Source organism: Vombatus ursinus, unplaced genomic scaffold, assembly GCF_900497805.2.
Source record: "Vombatus ursinus unplaced genomic scaffold, bare-nosed wombat genome assembly UNPS02009132.1, whole genome shotgun sequence".
Taxonomy (NCBI): domain Eukaryota; kingdom Metazoa; phylum Chordata; class Mammalia; order Diprotodontia; family Vombatidae; genus Vombatus; species Vombatus ursinus.
In genome coordinates this window covers 14,656,209-14,679,452 of record NW_020948910.1, presented here as the reverse complement: position 1 = coordinate 14,679,452, position 23,244 = coordinate 14,656,209, and the positions used below count along the sequence as shown (strand labels likewise).

Below are 23,244 nucleotides of genomic sequence, written 5' to 3'. Positions count from 1 at the left end.
TGAATTTTCATTGACAGAAAAAAAATAAAATTTAATAAAATTAACAATAACAAAAAAGGAAACCATGATGTGATAACCTGGAAAACCTATGTCACTGAAGTTAACTGTCAGAAAACTTAGGTTCTGTGTCAAGTCCACATAATTGGCTGTATGACCTTTTTATTAGTGACATCTCTGAATCTCAATTTCTTCAGAAGTAACAAAAGGAGACTGGACCAAATGACTTCTCTTTCAGCACTAAAAATTAATCTTATTGCATAAATTCACTCTTTTTCTTTTCTTTTTTTTTTTTTTGGCTAGGCAATGAGGTTAAGTGACTTGACCAGGGTCATACAGCTAGTGTCATACAGCTAGTAAGTGTAAAGTGTTTGGTCTGAGGCCAGATTTGAATTCAGGTCCTGCCGACTTCAGGGCTGGTGCTCTATCCACTGCACCACCTAGCTGCCCCTAAATTGGCTCTTTTTCAAGCCATAAGCATACTATCATACCAACCAAATCAAACTGAATGCAGTAACTCAAACAGTTAGGTACGTTCCTGAGAAAAACACATGAACAGTTTCTCCCCATAAAAAGCCAAACTAACTTACCATTTTTAGTTGTTTTGAGAACATGACTATTCAATCATCAATGCTTATTCTTGAAAGTGTCTGACAGCATGTTATCAAATTTATAAAGTACTTAAAGCATAGCTGCATTAGCATAAAACCTTTTATTTAGACAGAAATATCTGTTGCCAATGGAAAAGAGTAAAACATACTCCCAAAATATGTCTGCAACATACTTCACGGAGAGACTCAAATTACTATGCATTGAACTTTCTGGCTCTCTTCCCCTTACATTTTTATTATCCTCCTTTTCAAGAGTCTGAGATATCCCTGCTACTAGAAAATATTAACTCCTTTTCCTATGACCTTCCTAATGAATTATTTGTTCTTCTCACATGCTAAGTTCTCCTTTGGTCCTTTTCCTTTCTGCTTCAAGCACAGCAGATCAGTCAGTTAACAAAAATCCAACAAGTCAACAAGTACTTACTATGTACAAAGCACTGTGTTAAGTGGTAGGAACATAAATTCAGGCAGAAAGACAGTCCCTTCCCTCAAGGAACTTACATTCCAATGGAGAAATACAACACATAAAAAGGAGTTAAAAAACTTGAGAGAGGGGATGAGAAAGTCCTATGTAGATGAGTCAGCAGTGTGTCTGAAAAAAAAAAAAAACATGGTCGGCCTAAGCCTGCTCTTTCAATTGCAGGTTCTGGGAGGAACCAGGCAATCAAACAGTGAGGTCTCAGGGGTAAAAGGTACTTCTAGTGTGAGTAGTCCTGGAATGGAGCGGGCTTCCAGGTTGAAAAGGTGTCTGTGGCATAACGGACAAAAGTTCTGCAGAGATGAGTCCATTTTGCAGTCTAGAGATATCGATTTGACTCCCAGTATTTCCATGAGCTTCCAACTCAAGTCTCTTCCCCATAGTAATCACCTCCTTAATTAAATCTCTACTCACCCACTGTCTTTATTTTCTATCTACTAACTCTCTCCTTAGCTCTTCAGGAATCACGCTGCTTAAGGAAGCAACACAGAAAAAGCAGGAGAGTAAGTCAGGCTACCTGAATTTGAATCCAAGCAATGCCATTAACTAACGAAACTAGGTCAGGTCAATCTAAACTCTGGGCCTCAACTTTCCATTTAAAAATTGAATAAGTCGGATTAAAGGCCCTTCTGGATAAAATAATCAATGAATCAGGCAACTAGGTGGCACAGTGGATAGACCACCAACCCTAGAGTCAGGAGGATCTGAGTTCAAATCCAGCCTCAGACACTTGACAGTTACTAGCTGTGCAAGTCACTTAACCCATTGCCTAGTCCAAAAATAAATAAATAAACGAATGAATAATCAATGTGTAGTTTTAGGGCAGCTAGGTGGCACAGTGGATAGAGCACTGGCTCTTGAGTCAGGAGGACCTGAGTTCAAATCCGGTCTCAGACATTCAATACTTATTAGCTATGTGACCCTGGGTAACTCACTTAATCCCAATTGCCTTGCAAAAAAATAAACAAATAAAATAATCAATGAATTAATAGCAATTTCAGCATTTGTTAAAATTACTATCAACATAATCTCATCTTGGTCAAATCTCTAGACATATTCCATATTCTTAAGTTGACTATATTCCCAATGTATGCAACACTACTAACAACCCTCTCTGTTCAGGCAGGCCAAGGTACCTGACTTATTCCTTACTTTAAGAATTGGAAAATAATATAAAATAGCATATGATGAAATACAAAAGTTACTGGTACCAATAATTAAATGATACATATGACATTTACTCTTAGGTAATCTTCGTAAGGGTAGGGGTCATGTCTTATCCAAATTACCTTTCCCCCAGCACCTCACAAGAACAATGCTCTGTAAATATTAAACACTCAATAAATATTTGAGGAATTAATGCTGAATGATGATATATGCACATATGTGTTTAAACATATATAATTATGCATTATACCAATTTTTCAGTCCAAAATTTCACTTCACAGTAAACCTTCTGGTAATCAAACTCTCCATATTTAGGCCAAGTTGGTTTTGAGATGACAGCCTCAATTGTCAGAAAGCTTTTCCTTGAAGCCAAGAAAGGAGAAAAGGCAGAGACTTGACTGAGCACTCCCAAATTTCCCTCCAAACAACTTTAAAATAACACCTCAAGACAATTCTGGAGTGGTAGAACCAACAAAAGGATGGGATGAAACATTTTCCAGTCTAAAACAACTTAGAAGATCAGTAGGAAAGGTCTGCTGCACCTGGGTAAGAGTGGAGCACAGTTCAGCATAGGCAGCACCCCAGCAAGACACAAGCAAAGCCAGCTTTGGCAAGTCAGGAGTGAGGCCCCCCACCTGTACAAGGCTGCCAGCAGGGGACAACTGAACTGGTAACAGCCAACTCTCAATCTATAAACAGCAAAAGTGTTAGGGCAACTGGTCAGATTATTACAAGGGTCCCTTTGCTGGCACTGGGTGCAGGACTCTGTTGCATTGCCCATGTGGATCCAGGTCAAAGATCCTAAGTCACAGTCCCAGAGCAAGAAGGAGCACTAGAAGGTCAGAGCTTGCAGCCACAGGGGAACCAGAACCCTGATCACAGTTCTAGGACAGAAAAGAATGCTTATGGTTGATCACAGACCACAGCACAAGCCAGGAGAGTAGAAAACAAGCCTTTCCTTAGATTATAGCACCTATAGAAGAACTAAAAACTTACAGACCCCCAGAACTAGCTCTGAAAAGATACACTAAAAAAAAAAATTTGAAGCTTGAGATAGTGCCCTCTACATCTCAGAAGTAAAGCCCAATTCTGACAAAGTTAAAAGTCAAGAAATAGGCTGGAAAAATGAGGAAACAAAAGAAAAAGAACTTGGCCATAAAAAGTTCAAGTGGTGACAGGGAAGATCAAAACACAAATTCAGAAGAAGACAGCAAAATCATAACTGCTACATTTAAAGTCTCAAAGAAAAATGTGAATTGGTCTCAGGCCCAAAAAGAATTCCTGAAAGAGTTCAAAAAAGGATTTTAACAATCAAATAAGAGAAGTAGAGGAAAAATTGGTAAAAGAAATGAAGAGTGACATAAGAAAATCATAAAAAGAGAATCATCAGCTTGTTAAAGGAGGCACAAAAAAAATTCACTAAAGAGAATAGCTCATTAAAAAGTAGAATTGGCCACATGGAAAAAGGTCTACAAAAATTCACTAAAGAAAAGAATTTAGAAGGTGGAATTGGCCAAATGGGAAAAGTGGTACAAAAATTCAGCAAAGAAAATTATACCTTAAAAATCAGAATTGGGCAAGTGGATGCTAATGACTCCATGAGACACCAAGAAACGATTAAATAAAATTTTTTAAATGAAAAAAAATAGAAAATGCTAAATATCTCATTGGAAAAACAACTGACCTGGAAAACAGATAGAGGAGAAATAATTCAAGAATTATCAGACTACCTGAAAGCCATGAAAGAAAAGGAAGGGGTCCTACACATCACATTTCAAGAAATTATCAAGGCAAACTGGCCTGCTATCCTAGAACCAGAGGGTAAAAAAGAAACGGAAAGAATCTACCTCCTGAGATCCCCAAATGAAAACTCCTAGGAATATTATAGCCAAATTCCAGAGCTCCCAGATCAAGGAGAAAATATTGCAAGTAGCCAGAAAGAAACCATTCAAATATCGTGAAACCACAGTCAAGATAACCTAAGATTTAGCAGCTTCCATTGTTAAACAATAGGAGAACTTAGAATATGACACTTCGGAGGGCAAAGGAGCTAGGATTACAATCAAGAACCACCTACGCAGAAAAACTGAGTATAATACTTCAGGGGAAAAAATGGACATTCAATGAAATAGAGGGCTTCAAGTATGCCTGATGAAAAGACCAGAGTTGAATAGAAAATGTGACTTTCAAATACAAGACTCAAGAGAAACATAAAGAGGTAAACAAGAAAAAGAAATCATAAAGAAATCAATAAAATTAAACGGTTTACATTCCTATATGAGAAAATTATATTTGTAAGTTCTAAGAATTTTATTATTATTGGGGCAATTAGAATGAACATACATAGACGGCATGGATATGAGTTGACTATGATGGGCTGATATCTAAAAAAATAAACTTAAAGGCTGAGAAAGAGTAATGCACTGGGAGAAGGAAGAAGGGAGTGGTAGAATGGGGTAAATTATCTCACATAAAAGAGGTATGAAACAGCTTTTACAATGGTGAGGAAGATGGGGGAAGTGGGTGAAGAGCACTTGAACCTTACTCTCATGAGAACTGGCTCACAGAGGAAATAACACACACTCCGTTGGGTATAGAAATCTATCTTACCCTACAGGAAAGGAAGAGAAGAATAGAATAAGAGAAGAGGGGAGGGGGGCTGACAGAAGGGAGGACAGACTGGGGGAGGTGGTAGTTAGAAGCAAACCACTTTTGAGGATGGACAGGGTGAAAAGAGATAAAGCAGGATAAACAGGGGAGGAAATAGGATGAAGGGAAATACACAGTGAGTAATCATAACTGTTAAAAAATTTTAACATCAAGTTTCTTTGATAAGGGCCTCATTTCTCAAATATATGGAGAATTAAAGAATACAAGTCAGTCTCCAATTGATAAATGGTGAAAGGTTATGAATAGGCAGTTTTCAGATGAAGTAATCAAAGCTATCTACAATTATATGAAAAAATGCTCTAAATCACTATTGATGAGAGAAATGCAAATTAAAACAACTCTGAGCTACTACCTCACACCTGTCAGTTTGGCTAATATTACAGAAAAGGAAAATGACAAGTGTTGGAGATGTCGGAAAATTGAGCCAGTAATGCACTGCTGGTGGTTCAACCATTCTGTAGAACAATTTGGAACTATGCCCAAAGGACTATAAAACTGTGCATACCCTCTGATCCAGCAATACCACTACTAGGTCTGTATCCCAAAGAGATAAAATAATAAATAAATAAGTAAATAAACAAACAAACGAATGAATAAAAGGAAAAGGACATATATGTATAAAATACTTAGAGCGTTCTTTTGGTGGAAAGAATTGGAAATCAAGGGGATGCACATGAGTTGTAGACTGAACAAGTTGTGGCATATGACTGTGATGGAATACTATTTTGCTATAAGAAATGACAGGCAATATGCTCTCAGAAAAACCTGCAAAGACTTACGTGAACTGATGCAAAGTGAAGTGAGTCAAACCAGAACACCAGTGTTCTACAGCAGTACTGTACATATGATGATCAACTGTGAATGACTTAGCCATTCTCAGCAATACAACAATCCTAGACAATTCCAAAGAACTTTTGATAAAAAATGCTATCCACTTACAGAGAAAGAATTGATGGAGTTTGAATGTAGATCAAAGCATACTTTTTTAAACTTTGTTTTTCTTATTTGTTTTTTAGTCTGTGTTTTCTTTCATAACATGACTATTGTGGAAATGTTTTGCATAACTACACATGTGTAACCTATATCAAATTGCTTGTGTTCTGAATGACGGGGAGGAGGAGGAGGAAGGGAGAGAATTTGGAACTCAAAATTTTAAAAGACAAATTAAGAAGTGTTTTTACATGCAAGTGGGAAAAAATGAAATACATAAAAAAAAGAAAGCTTTTCCTTACATCAAGCCTATGTCTGTAAGTTCCATCTATTGAACCTACTTCTCTTTTTTTGGTAAAGAGTACAAGTCGAATCCTCTTCCACACTGCATGCTGATCTACAATTATTTGAAAATATTTATCATCTTCCTCCCCCACCAAGTCTTCTCTTAGAAAGAGAGCACGTAACTGTCTTTGATAAGTTTAGGTAACCTGGTCCAAATGAACTGCATAACAGGGCACTGACAGGTTTGTTAAGTTACTGTCAATGTCCTCTGAAAAGTTCAAAAAGGAAGGCATGACTACAGCAGTTCTTCTGAAAAAAGACCTTGGCATTTCAGTGGACTCAACTGTAAGACTCAAGAGACATGCAGAATACAAATTTCCTTTTTTGACAAAGTTACTAAATTGGCAGAAAAGGACTGAGCAGTGTGCCTCTAACACATACCAAAGTTTCTTGAACATAGTAGGGATTCTGTAAATGCTTGCTTAAGTGAATTAATGCTGTAAAGATGATTTTCCTAGATTTTAGGAAAATAATTAACAAAACTTCTTATACTATTTTTATGAACAAGTTGGAGCACTGTAGTGCAGAATGTAGTAAAATTAGGCAAATTCAGAATTGGTTAAATGGTCAGACCCAAAAAAATTATCTGAATGATCTCAAATCAACTTGGAAGGAGATTATCAAAAGAATATCCTAACAATCTATATTTGGTCCTGTACTGCTAACTATTCTTGTCAATGACTTATACATGTTTATCAGATTGGTAGATGACACCAAGCTGGATGATAGATAGGTAACATGTTGGATGACAGTGTCAGGATTTGAAATTATCTTGAAAGGTTAGAACACTGGGATAAATAAAATATTATGAAATTTAATAACAAATGTAAAATCTTACAACTGGGTTCAGAGAATCAACTTTACAAGTGAAAGACTGGAAAAATGGCAAGAAAGCAGTTTCTCTGAAAAAGATCTCAGGGTGTTAGTATATACTGTAAACTCGATTGTATAATATGACATGAAAAAACAACTTTTGGCTGTTTAAAGAGATCCATAGGATATAGAATTATGGAGGTAAAAGTCCCATTGTACTGTGTAAAAAACTAGGAATACAATTTAAAAATACTATGATCAGTTCTCAAAACCAGATTTTATGAAGGAAATTCATAAATTGGAGATCAACTACAGAAGGACAACCAAGGTGCTTTAAGGACTCATGCATGTGCCATGTGAAGACTGATCAAAGGAAAGAAAAATGCTTGGCCTGGAGAAGATCTTTTAAAGGGGCCATGATAGTAGTATTGAAGTATTTGAAAGTCTGTCATCTGGAAGAGGGAACAGCTTTATTCTGTTTGGCCTCAGAAAGCAGAAAGTAGCAATGGTTAGAAATTCAACTCAATTGAACAAATATTTACTAAATACCTATTCTGTGTCAAGCATTGTGCTGGGCATTGGGAACATAAGGACAAAGTCAGAAGTTACACAGAAGTAAATTCAAGTGTGATTTAAAAGACAAAAAACAAACAAACAAAAAAAACAAACACAACCCCATTCTAACAAGCTGAGAGCTATCCAGGAATGGAATAGGCTACCTTTCAGCTCTTTGCATTTGTAAATAATATAACAACTGTTGTTATAAATGTGTTGTTATAAATATTTTTTTAATTTGATCAATATTTATGAAAAAGACTTGAAGAAGTATTCCAAAATACCTCATTTAACTTTAAAACTATGAGTGTATTTTGCAAATTGTTTTCAGTGTGCTGAAAACTTTTAAAATAAAAGTGTTATGTAGCTCAAAGCCATTATATTATAATGGGCACCTAAAACACCTTGATTTATTTAAGGTCTAAGTTATACTTTGTATCAGACTATTTTTAAAGTAGTAAACAATGTAAGAGAAAAGTATAGTAAGATCAATTCATCAAATCATAATTACTGTTGATTAAAATAATTCCTCATGTCAAAATAATCTTGAGCTATAGGTTTGGAAAGGTCATTTTCTAAAAAGAAACCACAGGTAGGGGTTTTCCAGGTAAGTACAACTTCTTGCCATCAACTATTACCTTTTTTGTAAGTTTCAATCTGTCTGTACAGATATGAAGAAAAAGTTAAGATTTTAAAAGTTTTCAAAGAACTTGAAAGTTAAGTTTAAAGGGAAAGCTACCTTTCTAAGCATGAAACGATTCTACTTAATCTACCTAAAACTTTTAAATTCCTGTTAAAACAATCAGATTCAGAAAACATGTCTGAGAAACTACTGAGAATAAACCCCATTCTTCAATAATTAGTCTACATTAGCTGGGTTTTTGGTATCTGCACTTTGTCTACCTTTTAAAAATTTGAAATAACATAGCTTATATCAAAAGCCCATCAGTCAATAAATATTTAAAAATCTGCTATGTGCCTGGCACTGTGCTAAATGCTAAGGACACAAAAAAAAAAAAAAAAAAACGACAAAAGGCAATCCCTGCTCTTAAGAAACTCAAAAGTCAACGGGAGAGACAATGTGAAAACAATTATGTACAAACAAGCTATATACAACATAACTAGAAAATGATCAACAGATTATAATTAAAAAGGATCAGGAAAGGCTTTCTATAGCAGGTAGAATTTTAGATGGTCATGAAGGAAGACATGGAATCCAGGAGGCAGAGATGAAGAGGAAGATCATTTCATGCGTGGGGGAGGAGCCAATAAAAATACCCAGTCAGAAGATGAAATAGTAAGGAGGTTGGTGTCACTAGTTTAAAGAGTAGATGGGGGGAAATATCTAACATATTAGAAGACTGGGAAGGGAGGGTTATAGGTAATCAAGGGCTTTGAATGCCAAACTTAAGTTTTTATATTTAATACTGCAGGAGATAGAAAGATACTGCAATTAAGAAGGGGGGCAGGGGCAGCTAGGTGGCACAGTGGATAGAGCACCGGCCCTGAAGTCAGGGGGACCTGAGTTTAAATTCGGCCTCAGACTAAACACTTGACTAGCTGTGTGACCCTGGGCAAGTCACTTAACCCCAACTGCCTTAAAAAAAAAAGAAGAGAAGAAGGGGAACAACATGGCCAGATCTGCACTTTAGAAAAAAATACTTTGGTGGCTGAGTGAAAAATGGACTGGAGTGGGGAAAGACTTGTGACAGGCTGACCAACAAGCAGGCTATTGCAATAGTTAAGTATGAGGAGATAAAGGCTTTTTACCAGAGTGATCAAGCAAGACATGTCACTTCCCTCTTCCATGAAACAGTCCCTCAAATACTTGAAGACAATATTGAAGATAGTTACCACTGTTTCCCTTAAATCTTTTCTTCTCTTAAGTTAAACATTCTTAGTTCCTTCAACCAATTCATCTATGGGAACAATTTAGGGCCTTTCACCAATCAATTTATAGAAATCCAGACTAGATAAGCAATTTGTACAAGGATATATAACTAAATAGTTGTGTACCCCGAACTCATACCCAGGTCTATTGCTTCTCAGTCTAAAGCTCTACTTTAATGCATTACTGTGTTTCTTTCTCCATTCTGCATGCTTTTACCTTTTCCCACTGATAACCAGTATTTTAATCCTACAGGTACTATATATAAATATAGTATATCAATGGGACCACATAAACTATATTAATGCTATATGGTTCAAAGAATCATAAACACAGAACTCATTTTACAGATAAGAAAACTGCCTGGAGAGATAAAGCAACCTGCTCATAGGGGCAAAGCCTATACTAAAATAGGCTCTGGAAAATCAGTGTTCTTTATTTAAAGTACATGCTGTCATATTTACACACACACACAAGCATACATTGTTTCCACCATATATGTGTATGTATATATACATATACACATATATAAACACATACACATCTATGGTACCTGAGAGGTTATATGATACAATATATAAAATGCATTTAAGTTAAAAACAATTAACTGACCCAAGTTATTATTCAATAACCCTGCAAATTGTAGTACTTCAATATTAAATGAGATCAAAGTCGCACTAGCTATGTTACAACAAAATATCTTATTTTCCTTTTTCAAATTAGTCAAAGAAAACATTTTCCATTACTGCATATAATTATACAATTATCAGAGACATATTAGGTACTGTTGCTACTACCAAAAAAACAAACAAAAACCTTTAGAATTGTAGTAAACGAGTAGTACATATAAAATATAAACTGATATACAAAATGTAGGATGGTAGCACAGTACTAAATATAAAATACTAAAATACGACAAGGACTCTAAAAAAAGTTTTCTGGTTCAGGTTAATGTTCAAGGTAAATCAGTATAATTTATGTTAAAGATTACATCTGATTTTCAGAACATAAAAAAAAATCTAAGAAGTAAATTTAGAAAAGGACATACTATGACAAAATGCTAATCATATTTCCATACATAACGATTTGCACCAATTTTGCCCTATTTCAGCCATTTTGGCTAGACTCAAGAGTGTGGGAAGGTAGATTAATACATAATGAACTCAGAAAAGTAGGTTTAATCCAAGTGGGAGGTAATGAAAGCCTGAACTTACATGGTAATTGTTTGAGTAATGAAAAAGGGATGGATACAAGAAATGTGGAAATAAAAAAAGACACAATTTGGCAAATGATTGTATATGAAGGGTAAGGAAGTGTAAGGAGGTGAGGGTAGGACCAGGATTGCAAACCTGGGGACCTGCAAAAATGGCAGTGCCCTTGCCAAAAGAAGTTCAGAAAAGAGCCAAGTTTGGAAGAAAATATAAGTTCTGTTGGAGGAAAATACAAGTTTAAAATCTCTATGGACATACATTCAACAGGTAACTGATGTGGAACTGGAGCTCAGAAGAGACTTGGTCTGGATATATAAATGTGTGAAATTATCTGCAGAGAGATGATCATTACACCTAACGGAGTTTAGGATCTCACACAAAAAGAGAAGAGAAGGCCTGGAATATAGCCTTGGGGTACAACCCACAATTAGGGGGCATAATATAGAAGATGAGCAAGCAAAAAAGACTAAGAAAGAGTAGTCAAAGACGTAGGAGGAAAACCAGTAATATCACAAAAGTCTGAGAAAAGAGAGTACCCAGGTGGAGAACTGGTCAGCAATGTGAAATGCAGCTGACAGGTGGCCTGTGTGGGTGGAGGGGGAACCAGTGGATTTGGCAATAAAGAGATCCTAGAAGAGAAAACATCACCTCACCTAGGCTCTCAAGAAAGTTAAAGATTCTAAGAGATCAGGATAGGAAAGAAGTACATTCTTTTGTATGGGATAGCTTGTGCTCAAAGTTACAGTGGCAAGAGATGTCAGAAATTGGACAAGAGAGAGACAGGAACCAGAGACACCAATTAGGAGATATTACAGTAGTACAGGCAACAGGTAATAAGAATGTGAACTAGGGTGGTAGTAGCCATGGATCAAGAGAATGGTGGGGACAGATGATGTAGACACAGAATGAGCAAGACTTGGAAATTTATTTTTTTATGGAGAATGAGGAATAAGGAAGAAGAGTCATGGACTTGGGTGACTGACTATAAGGATAGCAGTACCCTTACAGGAATGAGGAAGTTTCAAAGAAGATCAGGCTTAGGGAAGAAAAATGAGTTTCATTTTAGACATATTCCATTTGAGATGCTGGTAGGACACCCAGACAGAGATGTCCAAGAGGCAGTTGGTAATATGGAATGCTAGTCAGAAGAAATGGTAGGTCCAGACATATAAAATCTGCAATCATTTGCACACAGATAACTGACTCCATTGAGGCTGATGAGATCATTAAGATAGAGTATCAAATGGCAAGAGAAGTGGTCCCAGGAGAGAGGTTAGCCCCTTTTCTCCTCGTTCATATCCCCCTACACTTAGAAAGCAGAAGATAAATGATGATCCAGCATAGGAAACTAGAAAGAAACAGTTATGTAGGAGGAGAAAGGGAAGAACACAGTGTCATGGAAGTTAAGGAAAGAAAAAGTATCCAGTAAGAAGGGGCAGCGGATAAGGTCAAAAAAATGCAAGGAGGTCAAACAGCAAGAGGACAAAGGAAAAACTTCCAGACAGCTGCTCTAGGCAAAAATCTAATTAGTGAAAGTTTACGAAATTGAACTAAAGGGGAAGGGTTTGACTGAATTCCTACCATTCCTTTTCAAACTAATCAATAGCAACCTCTTCCACATGGCCTTCCCCATCTCCCAGTTGATAATGGTTCCCTCCCACCCCAACTAATTCACATTATTATTTTATGTTTCTTTAATACAATTATTAACTCATATTTCTGTAGCATTAAAGGTTTTAGGGAGTGCTTTTCTCATAACAACTCTCTGAGACTACCATTTTAAATATGGGGAAAAGAGACAACACAAAGGTTATGTGACTCAGTCACACAGCTACTAAGTGGCAAAGCTAGTAGTAAATGGCAAAGCTGGGTCATCTGACCTAGGGGATTCTTTCCACTATACTCTTCTTCCTCCTCTATTATGCTTACCATGTATCATTATTGTCCTTGAACGTAATTTATACTTCTACTTCTACTGTGATAGCAAGAACTGTTTATCTAAACTTTCATTCTTCTCCAGATCCCTGCACAGTGCTCTGCACACAATAGGAATTTGCTAAGTGTTTGCTGGATTATTTTCTTCATTCTACTACAATAAGGCATAAAGTTGTGAGGTCCATAGCCAGAAGGAAAGGCTATTTCTAAGAAAACTTAAAACAACACTGGTTCAATGACAAAGAAGCATTATAGCTTGAAAGAAGTCCCATGATCAACATGATAAAACAGGAAAACTACAAAGTTGGAGAAGATGTAGGAAAACTGGAACACTAATGCATTGATGGTGGAGTTGTAAATGATCCAACCATTTTGGAGAGCAATTTGGAACTATGCCCAAATGGCTATAAAAATGTGCATACCCTTTGACCCAGCAATAGCACTTGTAGGGTTGTATCCCAAAGAGATCATAAAAATAGGAAAAGGACCCACGTGTACAAAAATATTCATAGCAGCTCTTTTTGTGGTGGCAAAGAATTGGAAATTGAGGGGATGTCCATCAGTTGGGGAATGGCTACACAAGTTATGGTATATGAATGTAATGAGCAGGTGGACTTCAGAAAAACCTGTAAAGACTTGTAAGGACTGATGCTGAGTGAAGTGAGCAGAACCAGGACAATGTTGTACACAGTAACAGCCAAGTTGTGTGATGACTAACTTTGATAGACTTAGCCCTTCTCAGCAATGCAAAGATCTAAGACATCTCCAAAAGTTTCATGATGGAAAATGCTATCCACATCCAAAGAACAAACTATGGAGTTTGAATGTAGATCAAAGCATACTATTTGCTCTTTTTTTTCCTCCTGTTTTGTTTTGTTTCCTCTTTCTTGTGGTTCCTCCTATTGGTTCTAATTCTTCCTTACAACATGACTAATGTGAAAAAATGTGAAAATATGTTTAATAGGAATATATACGTATAACCTATATCAGACTGTGCGCCATCTTGGGGAAGGAGGTGGGGAAATATTTGAAACTCAAAAGCTTATAGAAGTAACTGTTGATAAATAAAGAAATTACTCTCTCAAAGGGCAATCAATGACCTAACTGCCAAACCTAATGATTTTCCTCACTCTTCATTCTCCCTGATTTTTTGGCATATCACTGGTTCTTGCTTCTACAATAATGGACTAGACTGGTTCTATCTCTGACTGACTCTCTGTCTCTCTCTCTGTCTGTCTCTCTCTCTCTCTCTCTCGGATATGGTACAGAACTATTAGAAACAGAGTACAAAAGGCAAATTAACAATTCAGAGGATGCTGTTACATAGGAATATGAAGTTTAAGTCACCTAGAAATGTAGTTACTAAGTTCAGCATTTAGCTATGAAAGAAATCCCCTTAAAACATCTAGGAGGAGGCAATTCACATATGAAGGAGAATCACATTAAAACAAATCTACAAATAAAAGCCTGGAATGATAAAATAAAAGAAAAAAAGGCTTATACATCAATCTAGCAAACCTAATACACAAGCACTTTTATGTATTAGATACAAAAGTATACATATATGTACCTTTAACAGAATCAGATTTTCAATCATTTGTCAAACAAATTCCAAGATAATCAGGGCCTCTGAAGTTTAAATTTGGGAAGAGGAAAGGAAAAAAAAAGAAAGAAAAGAAAGTAGGTAAAGGAAAAGGAAAGAGAGGAAAAGAAGAAGCTTAAATATAATCAAGTCCATCTCACTACCAAAATAAAAAAATAACATGATTATAATCTTAGACCTCATTAATACCTATATGGTCCAGAATGAAGATGTTGATGGTCCTGTTACGCTCCTGACCTGGTCAGCCCAGGGATAGATCATCATGTTCAGTGTTGACAGCCACATTTTAGGAAGCACACTGAAACGAAGAATGGTGCAGTGAAATGGAAAAGTGGATTTTGGTATAAAGGACTCAGATTCAATTCAAGATATGGTACTACTTATCTGTATGGCCATTCAAAATTTGTTTAGCTTAAGTCTCAGTTTACACATCAGTAAAATGAAGGAGCTGGAATGTTAATCTTTAAGGTCCTTTCTAACTCTAAACTCTAAGATTCTATAAATTAGAAACTGACCAAAGGAAGGCAACCAGAGTGGTCAGATGACTAGAGACTATGGCACAACAAATAGTGGAGAGAAGTGGGGATATTTTGACTGGAGAGGTAAATGAGACTGTCATCTTCAAATATATGAAGTGCTGTCTTGTGGAAGAAGGTTAAAATTTCATTTAGCCACAGAGGCCAATGGGTGGAAGTTACAGGGAGGTGGGTTTCAGATTAATATGGGAAAAAAGATAACCATTAGAAATACTTTAAAGTAGAAAGGCAGTATTTTCCATCACTGGAGTTTCCCATCACTACTCAGTAGATGGGAATTTCATAATCACTGGAGATTTCAGGGGAGACTAGATGACCACTTGTAAGGGATGCTTTGATGGAGGTTAAAGCTTCAAGTATGGCTGGACTGGATGGATGATCTGTGAAGTTTCTTCCAACTAATTTTATGATTCCATGATTCCATATCGGAAAATAAATAGCACAGGCAGTAGTCAAGAGCATGCTCCTGGTTTTGTCACTTGGACAATGTTACAATAAAATCTGTAAAATAAGGGAGCTGGACTAGATCAGAGATTTCAAATACCCTGGCCAAGGACAATGAACTTTTTATACCCACTTCCCCAACAATGTATTTATCTACTTGACTATGTGACAATGATTTGTGAAGAAAAAAAAAGAATTAGATAAAAGTAAAGCAAATAAACTTAAAACTATGAAATCTATGTTGAGGACCATTTGACTATATGATCTTTTAAAATTTTACCCGTTGATGAATTACAGTATGCAATTATTTTCAAATTTAAGACTTGATGTAGTCATAAACAAGAATAAGCAGCGGAAAGGAGATGACACTTCACAAATACACCAAAATACCAACAATAACAACAACATAAGTTACATTCTGAATTCTGAGGTACATTAATTCTGCGAATGTTGGACTGGCTAAGTTTTGTATAGAGAACATGCCTTATTTATTTAGTTTCAGGTATAATCATTTCTCAATTGCAATTATCCAGTCTCTCCACCATAAGTCCAAATGGCATATCCATACTATCTTCTCCCAAACCTCATTCAAATTCTAATAAGCTCACTTCTAAGTAGTGCTTTTATCGTATAACCCATTTTACCATTTGGAAATCCTACTATCAGAATCCCCTACAGTCTTAATTTTCAATAAAAATTCCTCTCATCTTTATACTTTAACCAAAACTTAGGTCTCTTGTGAAGGGACACAAAATCACAATGATTCCCAATAGAAGTTATTCCTTCTCTTATTTCCAATAATGCAAAGGGCCAGATGGGTAGGTAGGAATAGTTTTTGTACCCCGCCACCACTTCCAGGCCATCATCCCACAATGACATTTCATCTTTTGAGTTCCACATAATCCATGTAAACCAATTTCTCCCTACCTTTGTCACAGTTGCCTACTGAGCTCCAAATGACTCTCCCAGATTACTTAGTGAATTAGCAGCTGGCCTATAGCCTTCCATTCTTCCATACTCCCCTGTTATCATCCTTGAGAATTTCAATATTCACAACGATGATTAATCTAACAACCCAAACTCAAATTTTTTAACCTCAAGTACAACAACCAAATGCTCTTCCCCACCTGAACCACACATGGGCAGTCACAAATGAGACTTCACTGTCTATTGGACTAGAACATACAAAGAATCACAGAGTTTAAAAGAACCTTTGAAGTTATCGAGCCCAGCCTGTACCTATTTTTTTCTAGAGCTTCTCAGATAAATAATCATCTACTCTTTGCTTAAAATCCTCCAAAGAGAATAAACCCAATCCACCCCAAAGGAGCCCATTCCACTTTTGGATAGGTCTCTTAGGAAGTTTTTCATTACACGTGGGCTAAATTTTATGGACTGCAATTTCTACCCACTGTTCTCTGGTTTTCTATAGCCAAGCAAAGGGGAAGGGGGCAACCATTATTCCACATGGCAGCTATTTTAATTACTCAATAACAACTGTCACATTCCCCCTAACTCTTCTCTTTCCCATTTCTTTCAATTAATCTTTGAATAGCATGGCCTCCAGTCTCTTTATCAAGGTCATATTCCCTCTATATGCATTCAAACTTATTAATGCCATTTCTAAAATGTGGCACTCCAACCTAAAGATTAATACTCTAGGTGTGATATGACCAAGGTAAAGTACAGTGGGACTATTGCCAATCTCATTCTGCACAGCATATCTAGCTTAATACAATTAGAACAGAATGTGTTATTTTTCTTCTCATGTCACATTAACTCATTTTGCTAGTCTCAGCTCTTTTCCACATAAATTCTCTAGAAAACATCTCCCCTGAAAAGATGATTTTTTGAACCCAAATGTTGAATTTTATATTTATCCCTATTAAGTTTCATTGAATTAGATACATCCCAACATTCTAGGTCATTGTTCTTGGATTCAAAACTGTCTTTGCATGTGTTAGCTATTTCATCTGGCCTCATGCCTTTGGCACATTTGATATGCATGCCATCTGCACCATTATCAAAATCATCAACAAACAGGTTAGGAAGTACAAAAGCCAACACAGATCCTTAAGGGACTCCATTACAGATATCATTCCAAATCTACAGCAAATTATTAAAGACTATTCTTTGAGTCATTTTCCTTAAGGATTAAATGAAAAACTTAGCAAATGCTAAATGCTTTGCTAAAATCTAGTTATACTTTATACTACATAGACAACATTCCTATGATCTAACAATTTATTAACTATGCCCAAAGAGAAATGATAGCTGCTGAAGCCACTTCCTTTCCAATACTCACAAGCCATCATTTAATAACATACTTCAGGGATCTACCAAGAATTGAAGATTACCAGCCTAAAGTTTGTAGCATCAACTTTCTTCCTTTATTGGAAAACGGAAACATTTCTCCAACTTCACATCTTTGCTCTTGCTTTGTGGTCACAAAAGTCAGCTATTTCAGGATCCCTAAAACAATTTTCTGGATTTAGAAATTACGTCGGGGCAGCTAGATGGTGTAGCGGATAGAGCACTGGCCCTGAAGTCAGGAGGACCTGAGTTCAAATCCAGCCTCAGATCAAACACATGACACTTACTAGCTGTGTGACCCTGGGCAAGTCACTTGACCCCAACTGCCTCAGTATTGTCACTGAGGACATACAGATGTTCTCCTATCGACTCTCATTATCTTGGGTTTCAGTTCCCTACTAAACAATCTATTCTATCCTTCCCTGTCCAAAGATCAATCTCCTTGGCACAGAAAACAGACACAATGAGTCAGCTAGCTCTGCATACTATCTTCATCAATTATTGTCCCATCCAGTTCTATTCTTCCTTTGAATTTCCTTTTGTCCTCAACCTATCTCAAAAAAGAAAGTCAGAATCACAGCTCAGAGTTGGAAGAAAACCTCAGAGGTCATCTAGTCCAACCTCGTCCTTTTTATATATAAGGAAAACCTTTGCAATTAGTTTGCCATACTACTGAAATTGCTCTCTCAAAGGGCCAGAGAGAGAAGAAACTCATATGAGATAAGTCACAGTACCAGGACTGAAACCGAAGTTGTTCTCTAACTCTATATACAGCATTCTTTCCCTGAGCTATTCACCCTTCCAGATGTGAATCACTGTCTCAGATGTTCCTGGCTAACCTATTCAGATTATTCCTACTTGCCCACCAGTCAGTCTCTTCTCCTAAGCTTAGAGACCAAAGCCTCCAAGTCTTTCTTGTCATCCTTAGCATTCAACACCCACCCCAACTCATTCAGAATAATGGAACACTCCACATTATTCTTACAGAACCATAATGTTCTTTTTCATTCCATCTCCTATGATCATCTTTTCTAATAGTGTTGATGAATAAGTTCCCCATGCATTCACATCAATCTCTTTAGATAGCTCTCCTTTTCTTCCTCATTGTAGTTATGTTTGTCTTCAGAATATTTACTTCATGCTTCTCTGACTGACTTACCCTTTAGAAGCTTGGTTTACCCTCTTGGTTACCCACACACACTGCATTTGTGTTGCTGGCTCTTTGCTTGGAAAAAGTCACCTAAGAATACTGACTGGTCATCTCTACTGAAATTCCTTCTCACATTAAACCTATTACTCTATCATCTAGGTTCACATATATTTGAATAATTTTCTTCCTTCTCTTTCATTTTCAGTTTAGGCACCTGGATTAAATTTGCAAGAATCCAAATGCCAATACTTGTTAGATATACTTAAAAGAGTGTTTAACATGGAAGTCACCTGTGTAACTTTGAGCAAGCCAGTTTACCGTTCTGGCCTCAGATTTCTCTGTAAAATGATATGTGTTGGAGGCAGGGAAGAAGGTGTGGAGGTTCAGGACATTAGATGATTTCTAAAGTTCCTTCCAACCCTACACCTATAATCCTGGCTAAGAACCCACATTACCTATATTTAAACTGTGATCCAGAAATCCAAATCCCATTTTATGCACTATGTTATCAGCTAGCTACACACTTTCCAAAACCTGTCTCTCTATTCTAATGCCCCTATCTTCAAAGAGCCACAGTGACTGAATTATAAAGTAGTGCATAGTGTTCATCAATCTGACAGTTCTCTGAAGGCTCTTCCAAATGGCCAGTTTCTTCCCTTGAAGAAAAAAATACCTCGCTATTATTTAAGGCATATCAACAAATAGCCACGTTGGCACCCCTCAGTAAGGAGCCAATAATAACCAATACTCACCTCTTTTTCTGCTGACAATTGCCATATGACCTCTCTCCTGATAGGAACTGCAGATCCACATCATCATTCTTTGAATAAAAAGAAGCTTCTTCCTGAGAGGATCCAGTTCTCCCCTTTAAGGAAAGTACTACATATCAATTACTTAGTTGCAAATATGTAGTGTTCCTTTTGTTTCTCATTTGCTGTATTTTTCTACCATCTGATCTATAGATACAAGTCAGTATCTATCCTCTTCCTCTGAAGAGCTTTCAGAACTTTCTCATTTCTTTCTAAAGCACATTATTTTCCCTAAATCCTTACATAGTAAAGTGTTCTTCCAAGATTTTTTACCTTTTCCTTTATGTGGCAAATCAATCTGCACTTTGACTGTGGATAGCTATTCTTTTATATTGGCAGAAATATAGTATACTTTCTGCATATCACTAAATAATTATTGTCCTCCTTCACATGATATCCTCAATCTTTTGGGATTCTTGCTCATAGCTTTCCATAATGCTTCTATTTATCCATTAATAAGCATTTATAAAATCCCTACTATGTTCCAGGCATTTCCCTAGGATAACCCTGAGATATAATTTATTGCCTGTGGGCTTCCCATCCACCTTAGAGAAAATTCAGTCTGTCATCTTTATTAGCTGGTCAATTAGTCACCTACCAAGCTTTAATGTAAATAGAAACTGGTTCATACAAAGCCAATTACCAGAAAAGTTTTTTCTAATTAATCTAATTATTTACTACTTTCCCTCTCTTGTTCTTTCAAAAGATACCTTAAGATCTCTTCTCACCTCTCTAGCCAGAACTTCGAAACTTCACTCAATAACCAAAACTATGTTTCCTTTCTACAATTCTCTCAACCACATTAAACCTATAATTTCATAGTTATCATGACCTCAAGTCCCTAAACCAGGGGTAGGGAACCTGTGGCCTCGAGGCCATATGTGGCCTTCTAGGTCCTTGGGTGCAGACTTTTAACTGAGTCCAAGTTTTACAGAACAAATCCTTTTTTTAAGGGGATTTGTTCTGTAAAGTTTGAATTCAGTCAAAGGGCTGCAGTTGAGGTCTTGAGGCCAAAGGTTCCCCACCCCTTGCAAACCCACGCATATTTTTCCAATCTATCTCACCCACTCTGCCTTCACTAGGCCCTAGTCTACAATCTTTCTCTTAAATATTTTGCTGAACAGTACCATCATCCCTCCCCTCACCCCTTATCACAGTACCTCTGACTCACTAACTTCCATCAGTCTTGACTTACAAATCATCACTACGTAATCCCTATCATACAATTTCACCATTCCTACTTTAGTATTACTAAGTCAAAAGAAAATGTCTAAAGCTCACTCTAATCCTCCCTACAAACAAACTGCTACATTGCCTAACATGGACCCTATTACTATTTGACAATCCTAACCTATCCTTGACTCCCTATTTACTTTCCCACAGGGACTGCTCCAAACCTTCTCGACTCGGGATCATGGAACTAGAGGAAGAAGGGACTTCAGAGGCCATCAAAGGCAACCCTTTGATTTTACAGATGAGGAAACAAGGCCTGGAGAAGTAAAATGACTTCCCCCACACAGCCACAACCCTCACTCTTAAAATAGATGTTCTTGTCTTCTATGCAACTGAGAACAAATTGAACTACCTCAACCTATTTCTACTCCTCAAGCCTCTCACCAACACATCACCCATTCTCCTTCCAGATGATCACAAAACAAGCATAGCTTCTGCTCATTAAGGCCAATCTCTCCACCTATACCCTTGATCACATTTTCTCACAACTCCTCCAGGATTTTGTAAAGTAATATCCCCAATATTTTCAATCATCCCAATCTCTCCTTCATCAAAGGCTTCTTACTATCTATCAATACTCAGGTCTCAAATGTTTAAGAAAAAAAAAGCATTTCCTTTACTTTGCTATCTCATTTACTCATCTAACATTTTTCCCCTCACATTGAGTACTAAATATCTGGGGGAAAAATTATAATTTCACTAGTGCCTCTACTTCCTTACTACTTACCATCAACCTAACCCTTTGACATCTGGCTTTTGCCTCCATTGTATTGAAATTGCTCTCTCAAATATCATCAATGACTTCTTCCTAATCATAAAAATCAATACTTGTTGATCTCTCTGGAACTTCTAACAGATGACAGTATTTTCCTACTGAATAATTACTATGACTTCCAAGATATCATACTCCCCTCGTTCTTCTATATTTCCTTCACCGCATCCTCATCCTTTTCCTGACTACTTAATTTGAGTATTCCCCCATCCTTCACATTCTTCTTTCTCACTTGGCAATCATAACTACTCTTCAGCTTCAATGATGTTTCTGTGCAAGTAATGCCTAAATCTGATATCTAGCCCTGAATTCTATTCCAAGCTATAGATCCCCATTTAAAACAATAAGAAGGAACTGGGAAGATAACAAGAATGACTGACAAAGATAATGGATGGGCCGGACAGCATACAAAACAGGGATTGGTCAAAAGAAGTAGAGATATTCAGCCTGAAAAAGAGAAAGATTTAGAGATGTTACAGCTGTTTTTAAGTATCTGAAGGTTGTTCTACGAAAAGATTTGATGTGTTCTGCTTGGTTCCAGAGAGAATTAAGAGTGGAAAGGAATATTTAGGCTTTAAGGGAAAACTTCATAACAATTAGAGCTTTCCAAAGTGAATGGGCTACCTTGAGAAGTACTGAATTTTCCATCCCTAGAAGTCTTTAAGAGCAGGTTGGTTAATTAATTATTAGCGATGTTACAAAGAATAGAATGGATTACAATGTATGATGGTGTGGAAGAATCATGGAAGGGGAAAAATTGGTTAAGAAGATGGTCTTTGAGAATGGGACTTGGATTTCTGGATCATGGTTTAAAATACAGGAATTACAGATTCCTTGACAGGGATGTGATAAGGACTAGTAAGAATGTCTTTAGCTGGAGTCTTACAAATCTCTTAACTGAAAAGGAAAGCAGAAGGAAAACAATGCCTATGTATACCCATCAAACTATATACCAAGCAGAGTAGCTATGATGTAGGAAAAAACCCAGAAGTCCATAAGACACATTATCAAAGAAAAATCCAGTAATTAAATCTATGTCCAGGACTTTAGGTACAGATCCCAAAAGGGTTGGGTAAGACTTCAGAAACCAACTAGTATGTACCACCATCCCTCCCCTCACCCCTTATCACATTTTACAAATGCCACAAAATACAGGTAAAAAGTGAAATGAACTAAATATTCTAGTGCAAGAAGGAAAATTTGTCCTCACAGGTATCACCAACGTTCAGATTAAGACCCATGACTGTAATATAACCTAAGATAAGCAGGATAGGTGACCTTATTCATAAGAAAGATAGGTAAAAGAAGTTAAAGTGGAGGGTGAAATAAGCCTTTAGGGATGCTGTATGCCACAGTGGACAGACATCCTGTTTTTGAGTCAAAGACCTGGATTCAAGTGCTACCTGCCACATACTAGCCATATATATGATTCTGGGCAAGTCATTTAACCTCCCACTGCCTCAGCTGATTCATTGAGACTGTTTAGTCACAAAAAGGGAGTTTCCACTTCAGGAGTTCCCTGCACTAAAGCAAACATGAATCAGGCCTGGGGAAAATTTTTAAAAAAGATGGATATATTCAGTCTAGCCATAATATTTTCTTCAAATGACCAAGGCCTTAGGGAACAAACATTGACTTAAAATCAACACAAAAGTATATAAGCACCATTCTCTGGTATTAACTACTGTATATACTAAATAGGTTTTTTAACTTTCAAATCATACTATTAAGAGTAATAGTATCTTTTAACAAATGCTTTACTGCCAACAAATTATTAATCTATT

The 23,244-nt window shown here is 36.7% G+C and overlaps 1 protein-coding gene across 6 annotated transcripts in view; it reads right to left on the bottom strand.

Moving 5' to 3' along the window:
• Positions 1 to 23,244, bottom strand: part of HBS1L (HBS1 like translational GTPase) — a 137,954-nt gene that overhangs the window by 70,264 nt on the left and 44,446 nt on the right. For 4 of the 6 annotated variants that reach the window (XM_027850652.1, XM_027850649.1, XM_027850651.1 and 1 more), the window contains exon 2: positions 19,399 to 19,511. The exons of the other annotated variants lie outside the window; for them this stretch is intronic. In XM_027850652.1, coding sequence (XP_027706453.1) covers positions 19,399 to 19,465 — 67 coding nt within the window. In that variant the 5' untranslated portion in view covers positions 19,466 to 19,511. The remainder of the gene's footprint in view (positions 1 to 19,398; positions 19,512 to 23,244) is intronic. 6 annotated transcript variants of the gene reach the window in all.